The 17,595-nt window shown below is 42.6% G+C and overlaps 1 protein-coding gene across 3 annotated transcripts; it reads right to left on the reverse strand.

Annotated features, from left to right (window-relative positions):
* Window positions 1–373: 373 nt before the first annotated feature.
* LOC127599394 (low choriolytic enzyme-like) lies at window positions 374–11,903 on the reverse strand. 3 transcript variants are annotated; one of them, XM_052063342.1, is made up of 9 exons: window positions 11,654–11,808; window positions 10,671–10,704; window positions 10,527–10,577; window positions 5,801–5,950; window positions 3,473–3,602; window positions 1,546–1,724; window positions 1,182–1,263; window positions 633–757; window positions 374–531 (listed from the first exon to the last, which is right to left on the reverse strand). In XM_052063342.1, coding segments are annotated over exons 1-9 (807 nt in total). In that variant the 5' UTR covers window positions 11,708–11,808; the 3' UTR covers window positions 374–529. The 3 variants fall into 3 exon arrangements, with proteins under 3 accessions (XP_051919302.1, XP_051919303.1, XP_051919301.1); XM_052063341.1 differs by lacking the exon at window positions 374–531 and adding an exon at window positions 11,830–11,903 and having other exon boundaries at window positions 625–757; window positions 11,654–11,781; XM_052063343.1 differs by lacking the exon at window positions 5,801–5,950.
* Between the last annotated feature and the right edge of the window lie 5,692 nt (window positions 11,904–17,595).

Here is a 17,595-nt window from a genome sequence, read left to right on the forward strand (position 1 = left end):
GATGCCTTTGGTGGAGAGTCTATTAAGGAGGATGGGGTGACAGATTATGTCAAAAGATGATGTTCGAGGAGGTCGAAGAGGAGATTAAACCGGACTCTGCTGCCATGAGAAGGTCGTTAGTGATTTTTATTCGGGCCGTTTCTGTACTGTGACGGGGACGGGAACCGGACTGGAATTGTTCTTAGAGATTATTATCAGTGAGGTGGAAGTGAAGTTGAGAGGCAACACTTTTTTCAAGAGTTTTGGAGATGACTTAATCATGAATGAATCATTCAATTTGAACTCATCTGTGAATTAGCAACCCACATTTCACCTGTTTTGTCAGGCTATGGACGATCACAGAAAGAGTCTTTTATAGAGAAAAGCCACATACTTCTTTAAATCTGTTTATTCTTGTATTGAGGTATATTTAAATTGAGGTATATTAAAATTGAGGTATATTCAAATTGAGGTATATTCAAAGAGTCCTTCACTTTTTGACCACTGGAGACTTGGACGAGACCTGGAAACCCTGTGTTTGTCATGAAGCTCCTGATTGGTGAGAAGGAAAAAAAGGCAAATGTCTTTGTATTTTGGTTGTTTAATAATAGCAAATATTGTATCCAAAGGTCTCAGACAAAATGCTCACTCACAGCAGTCATAAAGTCTGTTGACACGCTCATAGTCATTGGCACTCATCTCTGTTGCAGTGCCAAAAGTAGTGACAGCACTATCCCTGGCAACAATGGTTGGTCGGCCATTTCTGGAGAAGTCAAATCTACAAAAAAATAAAATGAATAAAATACAAGCAATAACAAGAATATGATGTAGGGTGGGTTTGGGGTGATCGATTGACATCACTTAAACCAATACAATACTAACCTAATATCAACACACTCGCCATTGTTTATTGAACATCGCATTGGGGATCATTCATGTTTTTGAATACACACATATAGATCTGGATCAAGCAAATGTTAACGCTGGTGTGCAGTTCCTTGTTAGAGAACAGCAAGTTGTGCAAAAAGGACTGAATCCTGGAGCTGTCGGACATGAGCATTCAATGTTGGGAGAAGGTCTGTTTCAGCTCAAGTTCAACTGTGACGGTGATTGTTATTCCGAGTGAAACCTAATATCCCAAATGTTTTGTGAGTAGTATAGAAATGGATCGCATTTTTGTATGGCTGGAAAGATGTACTCACTCGCCGTAATGCATCACAGACAGAAAATCATAGGTTGTACCCAAGTTGTTTGTTTGCACAATCTCAAAGTTGCTTTCAAATCCTGCATAAAAGGAGAGAGCAAAGCATCATGTTGAACTGCAGTTAAATATCGTTCAGTCAGATGGGAGATTTAGAAACACGATGGTGTCGACACCATTGGGACAAAAAGTAAAGTTTTTAGTTTTTGGTATCCATCATCCCTTTTGCAGTGGGTGGGAAGTCGCCTGCACCCTGGACTGGGTGTGAGCCAAATCCAGGAAAAATATTGAAAGCAAGCCTGAAACAATATGCTCTCAAATGGCTTCCAATGGCACTTCTGTAAAAGGTCTGTTGGCAAGCTGACCTGATATGATGTTCTCAAAATTAATGATGACGTGTTCGTCTCTGTCAGAGCGGACATGCTCATGGTGGAATCCGAGTGCATGGAGAGCCTCGTGTTGCACAATGTCTTTGGACACACAACCGTTTTTCTGCAAGGAAATTGGCTGTGCATTTCCTTGACGACCAAGGTAGGACCAACACCTGGCACAAAAAAGCACAAAATCAGGTGAGCTCAAAAACTGTCTGACTTTCAAGATTTTACAACATAAAATTGTAGCCCCACTTGAATTGAAGACAGACAGATGAATTGTTTGATTCGAGCTTTTGTCATAACGTGAAACTCCATTCATCCATTTTCCCAACCGCTTGATCCTCACAAGGGTCGCGGAGGGTGCTGGAGCCTATCCCAGCCGTCTTCGGGCAGTAGGCGGGGGACACCCTGAATCAGTCGCCAGCCGATCAGGGCACACAGAGACGAACAACCATGCATGCAGGGACAATTTAGAACGTCCAAACAGCCTGCCATGTTTTGGGAATGTGGGAGGAAACCGGAGCACCCGGAGAAAACCCACACTGGCCCGGGTAGAACATGCAAACTCCACACAGGGAGGCCGGAGCTGGAATCGAACCCGGTACCCCTGCACTGTGAAGCCGACGTGCTAACCACTGCACTACTGGGCCGCCCATAACGTGAAACTCAAATGACCTAAACATGCAAAACAAGAACTCTTCTGATTAACCTCGTGAGGCAACTGAATTTCGTAAGAGCCCAAATCTTGTTGAAAGCTTACCAAAAAGTATTTCTGAGCAGAGTGGGTTATATCAGTCATCGGACCAGTTGAGACAAGTTCATGCATTTTGCAGACCGGCAACCATTTTTTAAAAATTGGCAGTTTTAAAGTGTTAGTACTGACAACAAAGCTAATTAGACTAATTACACATTTTGTCAACATGGATTTTTTTCATTAATTTCAAACTGTGTTATTCAGTAAAATAAAATGAAATAAGACTGTGAGCTACAAAGAAATTGACTAATCAGGAATAATAAATGCACCTTAAAATGTAAACATCATTTTCAAGTTATGATCTTACATATGGCATTAGCATCATTGCTCCTTGTGAATGTGACTGATCAAAAGACGACACGCTTGATTGCTGCTTTCATCCGGTGGCTGCCGGCTGAGATATTTCTTATTCTTACCTTCTGTTTACTACTTCTTTTATTTATTGTGTATATCTTTCATCTATCTATGCAGATAAAGTGGTTCAGATTTCACGACTGTCTGTGTCTTACGTGTTGTGTTGTATTATTTTGTCATTTTATGTTAACCGTTCTCTAGAAGGCGGAGCTGGCAACCGCAGTGGCTCCTCTCTCTCTCCTGTGGTTGAGAGGAAAGAAATTTTATCTGTGCTGTCTGTTGCACTTGAGCACATTTGACAATAAAGTTGACTTGAACTTGAACTTTATTGGCGGATTGTGTTTATTTTAACTTGTCAACCAATGTTAGAAGGGGGACTCCAATTGGCTAAAACATTCCCGCCACGTCTGATTAGGAGTAAATTTGCTTGCAGCTCGCTGGTCTGTCTTTGTGCGGCCCGGTCCCAAATGGGCCGTGACGCGTTACCGGTCTGCAGTCCCGGTTGGGGATTTCTGAACAACACCCGGTGATTTCACAGTGCAAAACACTACACAATGGCCCCTGAAGATTCGTGTGGAGACTGCCATAGCAGGTAAGCCAAATAACATCTTTACATCATGTCAAGACAAAGATAATTAACAGGGCAAAAATACATCAACTCAAAGATGGAGAGCTTTTTTGTGCACATTAGGTGAATTGATGGAAAAAAACAACAACTGGGGAAGTGCCACTGACAGCGCAAAGGCAACAAATGTGTTTCATTAACGAGTTGAGCCAAGGGCATAGAGGTCCTAAATGCTCAAATCTCACCCAGTGCCAGAGATGAAGGATATATAGTTCACATCTTCTTTAGTCTTCTTGACAAAGCGAATGCAGGTCATGTGATTTCCTCTTTCAAACTCTGTCAGGGCTTCTATTATCGTTCGCCTCTGGCTTTTTGCTGCAGACACACACGCATTACACTGCAACATTACAAGTTCTGTCGATCAAAAGTAACACTTAAATTAACCCTTGAAGGATGATTCATTTTGTCTGCCACACAAATCAAAATCTAATTCAAAATTAAAGTAAATCTTACAGGGGATACATTTCTTGCTCTTCTGAATACTTTAAAATCCACAACGGCACCTCAAACATCACATTTCAAGATGTATGATGGCATTATTAAAAAATATACTGTATATATATATATATATATATATATTAGAGCTGTCAAACTATTAACATATTTAATCTAATTAAAAATGCAACTGTCATAATTAACTGAAATTCACTAAAAATTAGTCGTGATTACTCACGCATTTTTATCATTTCTGAATTTCCTTTGATTTTTTTGGTCCTATTTTTCTCCATTTTAATGCTCTCATCAACATTTACAAATATTTACTGAAATAACAATGTCGATTTTCTATTTTACATGAACATTTTTCACTCGGAGCAGTTATTCACACATAATCTCTCACACAATATTACTGTCCATTACAACAAAATAGTTTCTATGAAAAAGTAACACATTTACTTTACTGATCGCTTGCTATAAAAAGTAACAAGTTACTTTAATTCTTCTATTCAGCAGCTGCCAACCATCCTGGCTAACATGGAAATGACACTCAGTGGTTGGTGTATTTTTAACAGTGATCTTCAAGAACAGTTTGCGTTGTTAACAAATAAAGACCGCCACCTTTTTAACATATTCTAAGTATTTTAGTTTAAAAAAATAATGAGTCTCCTCAGGATTTTGCCTACTTACTTAAAATAAACAGTCGTCCTATACTTCCTTTAAAAATAACATTAATAATTTCTAAAATGAAGGCAGTTTTATTTACTTAACATATTTAACTATTAATGTTGTGATGGCAAAACGCAAAATTTATGATTTAGATTGGTTCTAAATATCATAATTAAAGTTGAGGCTCTCCTGCAGTCACAACATTTTGTGTGACTGTGATTGCGCATGACCCTTTGATCCGTATTTGTATTATTATTATTATTTTTTGATGGTCTATTATCAAAGCTCTGTTGATAACAGCGTCGGTTGAACAGGGTGCGGAGCAAATCTTATTATTTTTGTTTTGAGCTGGCACAAACTCAAAACAGTGTCTGTTTTTCCCACTTGAAAGCGCAACTTTCTCTCCTTCCTCTTGCTGTTTATGGGGGACGTGAGACAACACGCTGAAAACGATGATGTCACTCCTCCCAGACGTGAATATTAATTTGAATACTCCCACAATGCATTTTACGATGATCAATACCAGAGTTTCCGTTTCCAATGTTAGGTATCAGGTGTCCACCTGTATTTTGCCGGCCATAAATTATTCATTTTTAATCAAATGAGCGCGTGAGAGCGGCTCCATGTTTAATTCCTGCTGTCAATAATTGCATCCTACGACATTTCGTAGGCCATTCACTGCGACCGCTTGTGATGACAGGAAGAGACCATTCGCTTGGACACATTAAGTGTCCTTCATAGCAAAAGGCACACGCATTCTACAAAGTAGCTTCTTGGGAGGGATGAATTGTAATTTCAGGCTGATGTCTGGAGTGGATAAATAATTGAGTTAGATTTATCCCGACTCTAAAATGATATTTCGAATAACTTTGGTCATGTATCCTGATCAAGCTGCTATAAGTTAACTGAACTTGTACAAGTTAAGTCGATTCAGGGTTTACATGTGCTGATCATGTTTTACAGTGTATTGAACAAGCTACATCTGTGGTAGGCGAATGATTGTCACTACTTGTTACTCTCCTGAGCTGGGGTTATGTGAGTGTGTTGTCGTTCATTTTCCTGATTTTTAAGTTGTCCTGTAAGTTGTTTCTGCAGTGTGACTTGTCTCAACACAGTCACTTTGTTTATTTAGCTGGAGTTTTGATTCTACAGGACCAAATGCCGCACACATAGACCTTTGGTAAGCATCATCGTTGATCACTTTTACACTTAACACTGAAGTCAGCAGATAGCAGGGGCCCATAACAAAGCCACTGCTGGTTTCAAGCCCTGGTGAGAATGGCAGGGTTTTGTCAGGAAGGACTTAAAGCATTAAAATCGTGACAAGCAAATTATGCGAGTGACTTGCTTTCGCAACCCCTGATGAGGCAGAAAACCACAACAATAACAACTGAGTTATGATGACTTACTAAATGCCTTGGAGATTTCATAGGGTACCGTGACTGTGTTTCCAATTTTGGGCCATTTACAGCCTGCGCTGGTGCAAGGAACAGCATTCCTTGCAATGCCGTCTTCAACGCTAGTGTGAACCAGAATATCCCCATGTCTCAGGCGGGAGGCTGTAGAATCACAGACAGAGAATACACAAACAGTGTTATTTGAACAGTGTCTCAAAATCAGTTAATAGGTCAATATTTCTACAACAGATCTACAATATTCAGGTGACCACTGAGAAATAAAATATTACTCAGTCTGACACGGGTGTATAACCTATAGCAGTTGTTGTTGCGGTTTGGGTCCAGGGACCAACAGTGTATTTTGACAATGCAATTTGACAATAAAGTTGTATTGAATTCAATTCAATTCAATGTACACCCCTATTTATATTTTGTTGAGGATGTTGCAACCTAAGTAACTATCATGTTTCATTAAAGGCAACACAGTAAAATCCAAGTGAATTAATTTCAATCTTTATCCATCATCCCATGATGCGCACTGCTTCCACCAACAACAGGGCTGCGGACGGAGAGCACAGTCAGTATTGCCAATATTGGGATTTAGTTAAGACTTTTAGCAACAATTTACAACTTTAGTTCCAGCTAAGAATGTTCAACTTTGCCAAGAATACGGTACCCAATTATATGTTGTACAAGCCATATGTGCGTGTGTGCGTGTGTGTGTGTGTGTGTGTGTGTGTGTGTGTGTGTATGTTTACATATATAGTGTATATATAAAAAATTCCTCGTCTCACCCCCCCTCGGGTGGTGTCCGTCCCTCATTCAGCTCGGGTCCTCGACCAGAGGCCAGGAAGCTTGAGGGTTCTGCGCAGTATCCTTGCTGTTCCCAGCACTGCACATTTCTGGACTGAGATGTCTGATGTTGTTCCCGGGATCTGTTGCAACCACTCATCGAGTTTGGGGGTCACTGCCCCGAGTGCTCCGACCACCACAGGCACGACTGTCACCTTTACCTCCCAGGCTCTCTCCAGCTCCTCTCTGAGACCTTGGTATTTCTCGAGTTTCTCGTGTTCCTACTTTCTGATGTTTCCATCACTTGGAACCGCTACATCCACTACAACGGCTTTCCTCTGCCCTTTATCTATGATCACGATATCAGGTTGGTTCGCCATTACCATCTTGTCAGTCTGGATCTGGAAGTCCCACAGGATCTTCGCTCTGTCATTCTCCACCACCTTCGGAGGTGTTTCCCATTTTGACCTTGGGGTTTCCAGTCCATACTCAGCAAAGATGTTTTGGTAGACTATGCCAGCCACCTGTTTATGGTGTTCCATGTAGGCTTTCCCTGCCAGCATCTTACACCCTGCAGTTATGTGTTGGATCGTCTCAGGTGCCTCTTTGCACAACCTACACCTTGGCATATACACTCTCCCCACTGCTGTTCTGCATAGGACTGAACCCCCTAAGCCAAGTAATCACCAAGACGGGCTATGAATACCGTCTCAGAAATGGAGCTACGATCAGTCACCTCCTCTACATGGATGACATAAAGCTGTATGCTAAGAGCGAAAGGGACATAGACTCCCTGATCCACACAACCAGGATCTACAGCAGCAACATCGGGATATCATTCGGGCTTGAGAAATGTAGTCGGATGGTGACTAAGAGAGGAAAGGTAATCCGCAGTGAAGGGGTCTCACTCCCTGAAGGAACAATAGCAGACATTGAGGACAGCTACAAGTACCTTGGTATACCACAAGCCAATGGCAACCTCGAACTGGCAACAAGGAAAACGGCTACGACCAAATACCTCCAGCGAGTGAGGCAAGTCCTAAGAAGCCAGCTCAATGGCAAGAATAAGACACTGGCAATAAACAGCTATGCCCTGCCAGTGATCAGATACCCTGCAGGAATAATAAGGTGGCCAAAGGAAGAGATTCAGACCACGGACGTTAAGACCCGAAAGCTCTTAACCATGCACGGAGGGTTCCATCCCAAATCCAGCACTTCCAGTAGAGGAGGAGACTGTACGCAAGCCAAAAGGAAGGAGGCCGGGGACTAGTGAGTGTGAGAGCCACTGTCCAGGATGAAACATCCAAGCTCCATGATTACATCAAGGAGAAGGCTCCAACGGATGACGTACTCAAAGAATGCCTCAATGGGGAACAGAAGATGAGGCGCTGGAAGAGGGACCATCATGGGAGGACAAGCCCCTACACGGGATGTACCACCGGACCATAACTGAAGTGGCCGATCTCAAGAAGTCCTATCAGTGGCTAGAGAGGGCTGGCCTGAAGAACAGCACAGAGGCACTCATTCTGGCTGCTCAGGAGCAGGCCCTGAGCACCAGAGCCATCGAGGCCCAGATATACCACACCAGACAAGACCCAAGGTGTAGGTTGTGCAAAGAGGCACCTGAGATGATCCAACACATAACTGCAGGGTGTAAGATGTTTGCAGGGAACGCCTACATGGAACGGCATAACCAGGTGGCTGCCATAGTCTACCGAAACATCTGTGCAGTGTATGGACTGGAAACCCCAAGATCAAAATGGGAAACACCTCCGAGGGTAGTGGAGAATGACAGAGCCTGGGACTTCCAGATCCAGACTGACAAGATGGTAATGGTGAACCAACCAAATATCGTGATCATAGATAAAGGGCAGAGGGGAGCCATTGTTGTGGATGTAGCGGTCCCAAGTGAAGGAAACATCAGAAAGAAGGAACACGAGAAACTCGAGAAATACCAAGGGCTCAGAGAGGAGATGGAGAGAGCCTGGAAGGTAAAGGTGACAGTCGTGCCTGTGGTGGTCGGAGCACTCGGGGCAGTGACCCCCAAACTAGATGAGTGGCTGCGACAGATCCCGGGAACAACATCGGACATATCAGTCCAGAATAGCGCAGTGCTGGGAACAGCAAGGATACTGCACAGCATCCTCAAGCTTGCTGGCCTCTGGAAGAGGACCCAAGCTGAATAGGGGGACGGACACCACCCGAGGGGTGAGAGGATTTTATTTTTTTTACATTTATCTTACACGTTGTAAACCTTTGACCCAAGGTATGTACAGGTATGTTGCAGAGGCTACCTTGGCTCACAGGTTGAGAAACTCCAAACTATATATTTTAAGACAGTAAGGTGCTCGGTAAACTACTGAGACGTTAAATTCTCATTGAATGCAAAAAGTCACAACTTCATCCAGTTTTTCTTAGTTGGGTTGATGCATTGCAATTTGCAAATTAGTGAGGGCATTTCTCAAAACAACTTGTACAAATAGTAAAACACATCACGGCTGCCCTGCAAAAGAAATAATTTATTTCTCAAAATCATTTCAACATCTATCAAAAGTAAATCTTTTGGGTCATTGAACATGGCATTGCCATCAGAGTCGTATGTTTTTCTGTTATTCTGAACAGATAAGACTTGCTTCGTCATGCTGAAGGGATGGTCTGGCATAAACTGCCCCTTAAGGTTTGACCTCAATTCCGTGTTCTAAATTGAAAGGTATACCTGTGTATTTGTGGCAAATTGATTGCAAAAGACTGGGCAAGCTTCACATTTTACTTTTTGACGGCATCTGGTCGAAACCTTCTATATCAGTTTTTGGTAAATTTCATATTAACTCACAAGTCTGTACGATTGGTCAGTCCACATGTGTAGGTGCTATTTTTACAAATGATTGATCAATCTAAAGGGCTGAAAATGGCTTGCTCTCTTTGATGATGGTTCAACAAACGGGTCATGTTTTGGACCTCCTAAAAAGCGATTATTTTGGCTCTACGAGGATTCTGCCCCACTCCAGCGCTGTTCTGTTTGCACTGTAATTTCTTGACAAACCATCCCATTGTGTTACAGAAAAGACGGCACTGCATCACACCAACCCCCCCCCCCCCCAAAAATAAAAAAAAATAAAAAAAATTATAAAGTAAAAATGTGAATGCGGCACAGTCTCCTGACAGACAATTTGAACATCCAACACTGTGGGGATTACAGTGCAGTCCAGCAACTTCCTTTGGGCTACAAATTCTCATTCACATCACACAACGATTATCTTGCTCTGAACTATTTCATAAAACTGGTTGATCATTGGTTGATGTAATGCTTCACAATCTAACTTTGGTTAGAAAAAGAACTTGTTCAGTCATTTTCGGTGATGAATTTATGGCAAAATGTTGTAGGATGTGAGTCAATTCAACAAAGAACCATTATCATGCATTTTGATCAACATGATGCAAGCAGTTCATAATCTTGAATTGTACATCATCGTTGGCATGGTTGTGCCAAAGCATTTGCAACTTTCCCCAAGAAATGAGAAACTACTTTTTAGATATTCACAAGTGACACCATGATGGAAAAATTGTACAAGTAGTTTTGATCATTTAAATTCTGATCTGAGAACTGTACCAAAAGCATTGCAGCATTAGGATGCACAATAAGTCTGAACTCGAAATGCAATCCGAAGCTTTTGGAATGCCATTTTTTTTTCAGATTTGCTGGATTTTATATTCATTTCTTTGTTGCCCGCAGAAGAAAAGCTTTGTGAACACATTGGATGAATTGTGGAAATTCAGTATGACCTCTTGATTAATTACTTTAAGTTCTAATTTTAAAACAATCGGTATGACAAAAAAAAATGATGAGAATACCATTCAAAATAAGATTCTCTTGTTCAATTGGATATTGCACAGAGAAAGAGCTCAGTACATCCTAATCATTCCATTGTCAAATGAAAACACTTACGTGAGACATTTTCATTTGCCTTTACAATTTTCGCAAAAGTGGATGTGACTTCTGGAAAAAGAAGAACAAATAAAATCAAAATGAAGCATTGTAACTTTTTCAGATTTAATTTAACAACCTAATTGTACAATTAATTCTAGGCACCTCTTTTCTGTCTGTTGCTTTCACTTATTGGGACCTGAAAAAAAAAAAAACTTTTTTGAATCACATTTTTTAACTCTCCATTTGATATCCACGCTCACACGGAATCAAATATATATTATGTCTATTGGTCATTTTCATTTTGACCAATAATAGTAAAAACACTTGTAAATAAAAAAAAAAAAAAGCAAAACAAGACTTGTATATGTCCTGCCTTGGTTTGACCTGCTTAAACAGCCATGCCGAATGTCCTATTTGCAAAAAATTATTGATTTAAAATGAATGAATGGCTGCCTTATCCTGACACTTCAGCTCGCAGAGCTCTCCGGCGTATTGTAACAACATGACAAGGCGATCTATAGTGGCATTCATGGGAAAGAGAGCTTGACTGAAAAAGATGCACCATTTGTAGAAGCACCTGCCCACCCAAAAAAAGAACTCTGAAGACATTGATATGCACTATAGACTTTTATTTCCATTCCAGGTAAAATCCACATTAAGCAATAGGAGAAAAATCCTTTCGATCCAAAAATTGAAATAGAATCTTCAGAAAATATGTTGCAAATCATCAAGGCTAATCTCATAGCAGTAAAGACTTTTTGGCATTTAAAGTTTGAAAAGTCACACTTTTTTGCTCAGAAACGATGATTACTCTTTCACTGAAAACAACTGCCCTGCCAATTATTCAAATACTTTATTTAGTGGTTGCATGAAACAAAATCACCCGGATCCAAATCATTTAAAAAAAAATTGACTGTACATCTATGCATCTAAATCCAGATTATTCTACTGTGTGCAGCCACTCGACAAAATAAAATTTAGCAAATTCATCACACCACATTTTAAGTCTATTGGTATAAATCATAAATGTTTGTCTTTACCATCATTGATCAAATTACAAGAAAACGACAGATACGACATTCAAAAGGATTGTGATTTTCCAAGTTGAACAGGAGATAATTGTAGGTTTGTCAAATTGATCTTACCGGAGAAACGGCCGTAACAGACAAAAGGAGAACAATGATGACAACTGGCGTCATGGTGTTGCTGTTGTTTAAAAATAAAGACAGAACAAAATTTTAAAAGTACAAATCACACTGGTCTGTCTCAGATTGAGAGAGAGAGAGAGAGAGAGAGAGAGAGAGAGAGAGAGAGAGAGAGAGAGAGAGGGAGAGAAGTGAAGGAAAAACAAAGCAGGTAAGAGTGGAGTAATTTTGTCTTACGGGTGTTAGCCAGTATTTGTGGTGGCTGATGTTTCGTCACATTTTATAGGTTTTACATTGGGTGTGTCTGACATATTCTATCTCCGATCATTCCAGTTGCCAAACCAAGTTCTGATGGATGAGAGTTTCCAGGTTTTCCTGTTAGGCATAATGCTACTTGAGGCTGAGCTGAATTGTTTGAATCATGTTAAGCTCACTTGTCATGACATCAATGATTTTCAAACATGGTTTGAGCATTTCACAGGATCAAAAACACTTTGATTTGCCATTGTATTGTTTCGCCAGTGTAACTCCCCTCCATCGCAGAATACAAGTCAGAGTATGCTCAATTTAGAGAATGTTTCTTGATCACAAAATAGTAGTCACACATAATTTGAGTTCAAAAAGTCAGTAAATACACATTCCAAAACATGCACAGTAGGTTAATTGATCTAAATTGTATCTAAGTGTGATTGTGAGTGTGAATGGTGGTTGGTCCATGTATGCCCTGCGGTTGGCTGGCAATCGGTTCAGGGTGTTCCTTGCCTACTGCCCTAATTCAGGCAGGGATAGGCTCCGGCACGCCTGTGAACTTTGTGAGGATAAGCGCTTTAGAAAATGGATAATAATGTAATGTAATATTTGTATGTGTGTGTGTATTAAAAAAAATCCTCGTCTCACCCCCCCTCGGGTGGTGTCCGTCCCTCATTCAGCTCGGGTCCTCTACCAGAGGCCAGGAAGCTTGAGGGTTCTGCGCAGTATCCTTGCTGTTCCCAGCACTGCACATTTCTGGACTGAGATGTCCGATGTTGTTCCCGGGATCTGTTGCAACCACTCATCTAGTTTGGGGGTCACTGCCCCGAGTGCTCTGACCACCACAGGCACGACTGTCACCTTTACCTTCCAGGCTCTCTCCAGCTCCTCTCTGAGCCCTTGGTATTTCTCGAGTTTCTCGTGTTCCTTCTTTCTGATGTTTCCATCATTTGGGACCGCTACATCCACTACAACGGCTTTCCTCTGCCCTCTATCTATGATCACGATATCTGGTTGGTTCGCCATTACCATCTTGTCAGTCTGGATCTGGAAGTCCCACAGGATCTTCACTCTGTCATTCTCCACCACCTTCGGAGGTGTTTCCCATTTTGACCTTGGGGTTTCCAGTCCATACTCCGCACAGATGTTTCGGTAGACCATGCCAGCCACCTGGTTATGGCGTTCCATGTAGGCTTTCCCTGCCACCATCTTACACCCTGCAGTTATGTGTTGGATCGTTTCAGGTGCCTCTTTGAACAATCTACACCATGGGTCTTGTCTGGTGTAGTATATCTGGGCCTCAATGGCTCTGGTGGTCAGTGCCTGCTCTTGAGCAGCCAGGATGAGTGCCTCTGTGCTGTCCTTCAGGCCAGCCCTCTCTAGCCACTGATAGGACTTCTTGGGATCGGCCACTTCAGTTATGGTCCGGTGGTACATCCCGTGTAGGGGCTTGTCCTTTTATGATGGTCCCTCTTCCACCGCCTCATCTTCTGTTCCCCATTGTCTGAGACATTCTCTGAGTACGTCATCCGTTTGCATTTGAACCGGGGATCCCACGCAAGCTTGGCACATGCTACATCGGACCATATAAGATGGAGGCGATTGTGAACCCAGTGTTTGTCAAGCTTCACCTGTCACTGACCCTCAAAGGTCCATCCTGGGTTCGAATCCAGCTGTCTGGCTCTTCCACTGACACCTCCACCGTCACCAAGTTTAATTGATGGTTAGCCAGTGTCCATGGTGAGGGAGATATTAGACTAGAGACGCCGGGGCTGGGGTGTCCAGTATCCAGTCGACTAGGAAGATTATGGGCTGGAAGATTGTCAGTGGATCCCCTACTCCTTGATCCTGGACCCGCCCCTTCTGCATACCTGTTCTCGCGGTATGATTTTTGACCCAGGCAGTCAACACTCAGATTATTCAGCCTTGGTCACAGCTTTCATACCATGTGTTTGATTATTCTACAATCTGCACCATGCGTGCCCAACCAGTCGATCATGGTCAACCATTAGTCCGCGGTCCCAGGTCGATCACGTGTGGTGAAGGGGAGAATGTGGAAAACAAAAAAGATGGGTGTGTCCGTGTGCGTGTTCTTAAGATTTTTGTTTGTGTACACTGCACACTCAGCTTCTATCAGTTTCACTTTCACAAAAAGTGTTAAAAAAAAAAAATATGTTTATAATAAAATATAATAAAAAGGGGGCGCACGGTTGTGCACACAGCACAGAGCATGAGTATGATGTGGGGACCCTCAAGTGACACCATGAAAAAATATTTTCAAGGGATGAGAAGACAGGAGGAGAGAGACGGAGATAGAGACAAACAAAAGTCTCCCGAAAGCTAAGATAAGGAAATATGATGAAGCGTTCTCTACGAGTATTCGGCTTTCCTCACATTCCAAAAAATCTTCATAGAAGTTCGATTGTGCACTCCAAATGTGTGATTATGAGTCCAAACAGTTGTTCGTCTGCGTGTGACCTGCGATTGGCTGGCAACCAGTTCAGGGTTGACCCTACCTACTGCCTCAAGACAGCTGGGATTGGCTGCCGCACGCCCCGCAACGCTTGTGCCGATAAAGCGGCTCAGATAAGGGATGGATGAATAAAGGGGGGAACTATGTCAAGTTAAGTCAAGTCAACAGTATTTATAGAGCACTTTCAAACAGCCATCGCTGCATACAAAGTGCTGTACATGGAGCGATTTAACATACACAATAAACAGTAAGACGAATCGGTAATAAAGGCGGTAGAACGCACCAAGCAGTAAAATCAAGAACAAATCTATGGTTCGCACCTTGTAGATTTAAAAAATGGGCATTTCTTTTTAAAACTGCTGCATACCGTCCCAAAACCAGCCAAAATCAACCGTTGAATCATTTTGTGTGTGTGTGTGGGGGTGGGGGGGATATTATTTATTGATTAATTTTACTGTGCGGTCCAGTGGTTAGCGCATCAACCTCACAGTGCAGTGGTCCTGGGTTCAATCCCGGCTCCGGCCTTTCTATGTGGAGTTTGCATGTTCTCCCCGGGCGTGCATGGATTTTCTCGGGGTACTGCGGTTTCTTCCCACATTTCCAAATCATGCATGGCAGGCTGATTGAACACTGTAAATTGCCCCTAGGTATGAGTGTGAGCATGGACGGTTGTTCATCTCTGTGTGCCCTGCGATTGGCTGGCAACGGGTTCAGGGTTTCCCCTACCTACTGCCCGAAGACAGCTAGGATAGGCTCCAGCCTCCACTGGATTTTAGGATAAAGCGGATAATAAAATGAATTAATTTATTTTACTGTGAACATAAATTTTAAGCACAGAACCATACGCACTGCCAATGTAAAGCCAATCACAGGATCACTTTAAGATTCTCACAGTTGATGGGTAAAACCTTTCGTAGAACTTGACGTAAGCATGATATCGTTTTCTTGGCTTTTGTATGAAAACATGAAAAGGGCAATACTGACATGTTGTCATTTAAAATATTTGCACACACTGCAGACAGCTTTTAAAGAGGCATATGTAACTCTAAAACAATACTATAGTTTGCCATTTAAACCGATGTATATTTTTCTTTTGTGTATTTGCCTTTGCAATATTTATATTGTGGTTTTCTGTGAAGAACACAAAAAAGAACAGCAAATACTGCATGAAATAACAATTGAACAAGTACTTCTGTCTTTGTGGATATTGAAAATTGACAGGAAAATTGTGTCAAGTACTGCGCAGTTATACTTAGGTCGCTAATTTTCATCATGTGATATAATTTGCATTATGTTACATTATTGTCTCTCAAATGCAAGATAAATAAAACATGTCACAGACAAAAATACATGTTTTTGTGGTCTTACTGGATTCACACCCATTCGTGACAGTAAGATGAATGAAGTCATGCAGTCATGTTTGCAGTTGAACTGCGTAACATTTCCATTCTCGTATAAAGCCATGACAATTACTTTGTCATGAGTACATTCAATGTACCGGTACTTGTTGGAACCAGGTTTACCTGTCTCGCCAGGGCCTCATATTATGAATGTACAGTCAAATTGCTGTTTTTGTTTCACAAGGGTGTGGCTAACGTTAGAGGCAATATGTAGTTATCCCTGTGATTAAAATCTTTTCTATAGGGGGAAGTATTTGCAATCAATTTTTCCTCGAAGGTTATTAATTTAATATTCTTACAGTACATAGCGAAAAGGGTAAAAATTTAACATCGCAAAGAGAAGCTATGCAGAGAGGCTGAAAAACCAGTTCTCTGCTAACGACTCTGCATCTGTATAGAATAGCCTGAAAGCAATCACTAACTATAGAATGCCATCCCCCCAAACAGTGAACAATAAGGGTCTTGCTAATGAACTAAACATGTTTTTCTGCCGATTTGAAAAGGACACCCCCCATTTCCCACACACACCCACCTCTACCAGAAACCACTCTACCTACCCCCCCACCCTCTTTTTCTCCACTACAGATCCACGAACAGGACGTGAGACGGCTCTTCAAGCAGCAAAAGATCAAGAAAGCTCCGGGGCCCGACAAAGTGTCCCCCTCCTGCCTGAAAGTCTGCGCTGACCAGCTGGCTCCGGTCTTCACACAGATCTTCAACAAATCCCTGCAGCTGTGTGAGGTCCCATCCTGCTTCAAACAGTCTACCATCATCCCAGTTTCCAAGAAATCGGCAACATCGGAACTGAACGACTATAGGCCTGTCGCCCTGACGTCTGTGGTCATGAAGTCCTTTGAACGCCTTGTGCTGAACCACCTAAAGAACGTCACTGGACCCCTGCTGGACCCTCTCCAGTTTGCCTACCGGACAAACAGGTCTGTGGAAGACGCAGTCAACATAGGTCTGCACTACATCCTCAAGCACCTCGACAGCACAGGGGCCTACGCAAGGATTCTGTTTGTGGATTTCAGCTCTGCGTTCAACACCATCATCCCGGAACTCCTCACCCCCAAACTACTCCACCTCGGTGTGTCCCCTACGATCTGCCAGTGGATCCTCAGCTTCCTGACGAGACGGACACAACAGGTGAGACTGGGAGCAACAACATCATCAATACGCACCACCAGCACTGGAGCCCCACAGGGGTGTGTCCTCTCGCCACTGCTCTTCTCTCTCTACACAAACGATTGCACCTCAACAGATCCAGCTGTCAAACTCATAAAGTTCGCAGACGACACCACGGTAATCGGTCTCATCAAAGACGGCGACGAGTCTGCGTACCGCCAACAAGTGGAGCAGCTGGAGCTGTGGTGCGGCCGACACAACCTCGGGCTGAACACGCTCAAGACTGTAGAGATGATCGTGGAATTCAGGAAACATTCTTCTCCTCAGTTGCCCCTCACACTATCCAACTGCCCTGTGTCAACCGTCGAGACCTTCAAGTTCCTGGGAATCACAGTCTCCCAGGACATGAAGTGGGAAGTCAACACCATCTCCATCCTGAAAAGGGCCCGGCAGCGGATGTACTTCCTGAGGCTGCTGAGGAAGCATGGCCTGCCACAGGAGGTGCTACGACAGTTCTACACGGCAGTCATCGAATCAATCCTGTGTTCTTCCATCACGGTTTGGTTTGGGGCCGCCACAAAAAAGGACAAAATCCGACTTCAACGGACAGTTAGGACGGCAGAAAAAATCGTTGGCAACGCCCTACCCACTCTTGAGGACTTGCACACTGCAAGAATCAAGACAAGGGCACGGAA

Source organism: Hippocampus zosterae, chromosome 4 (assembly GCF_025434085.1).
Source record: "Hippocampus zosterae strain Florida chromosome 4, ASM2543408v3, whole genome shotgun sequence".
Taxonomy (NCBI): Eukaryota; Metazoa; Chordata; class Actinopteri; order Syngnathiformes; family Syngnathidae; genus Hippocampus; species Hippocampus zosterae.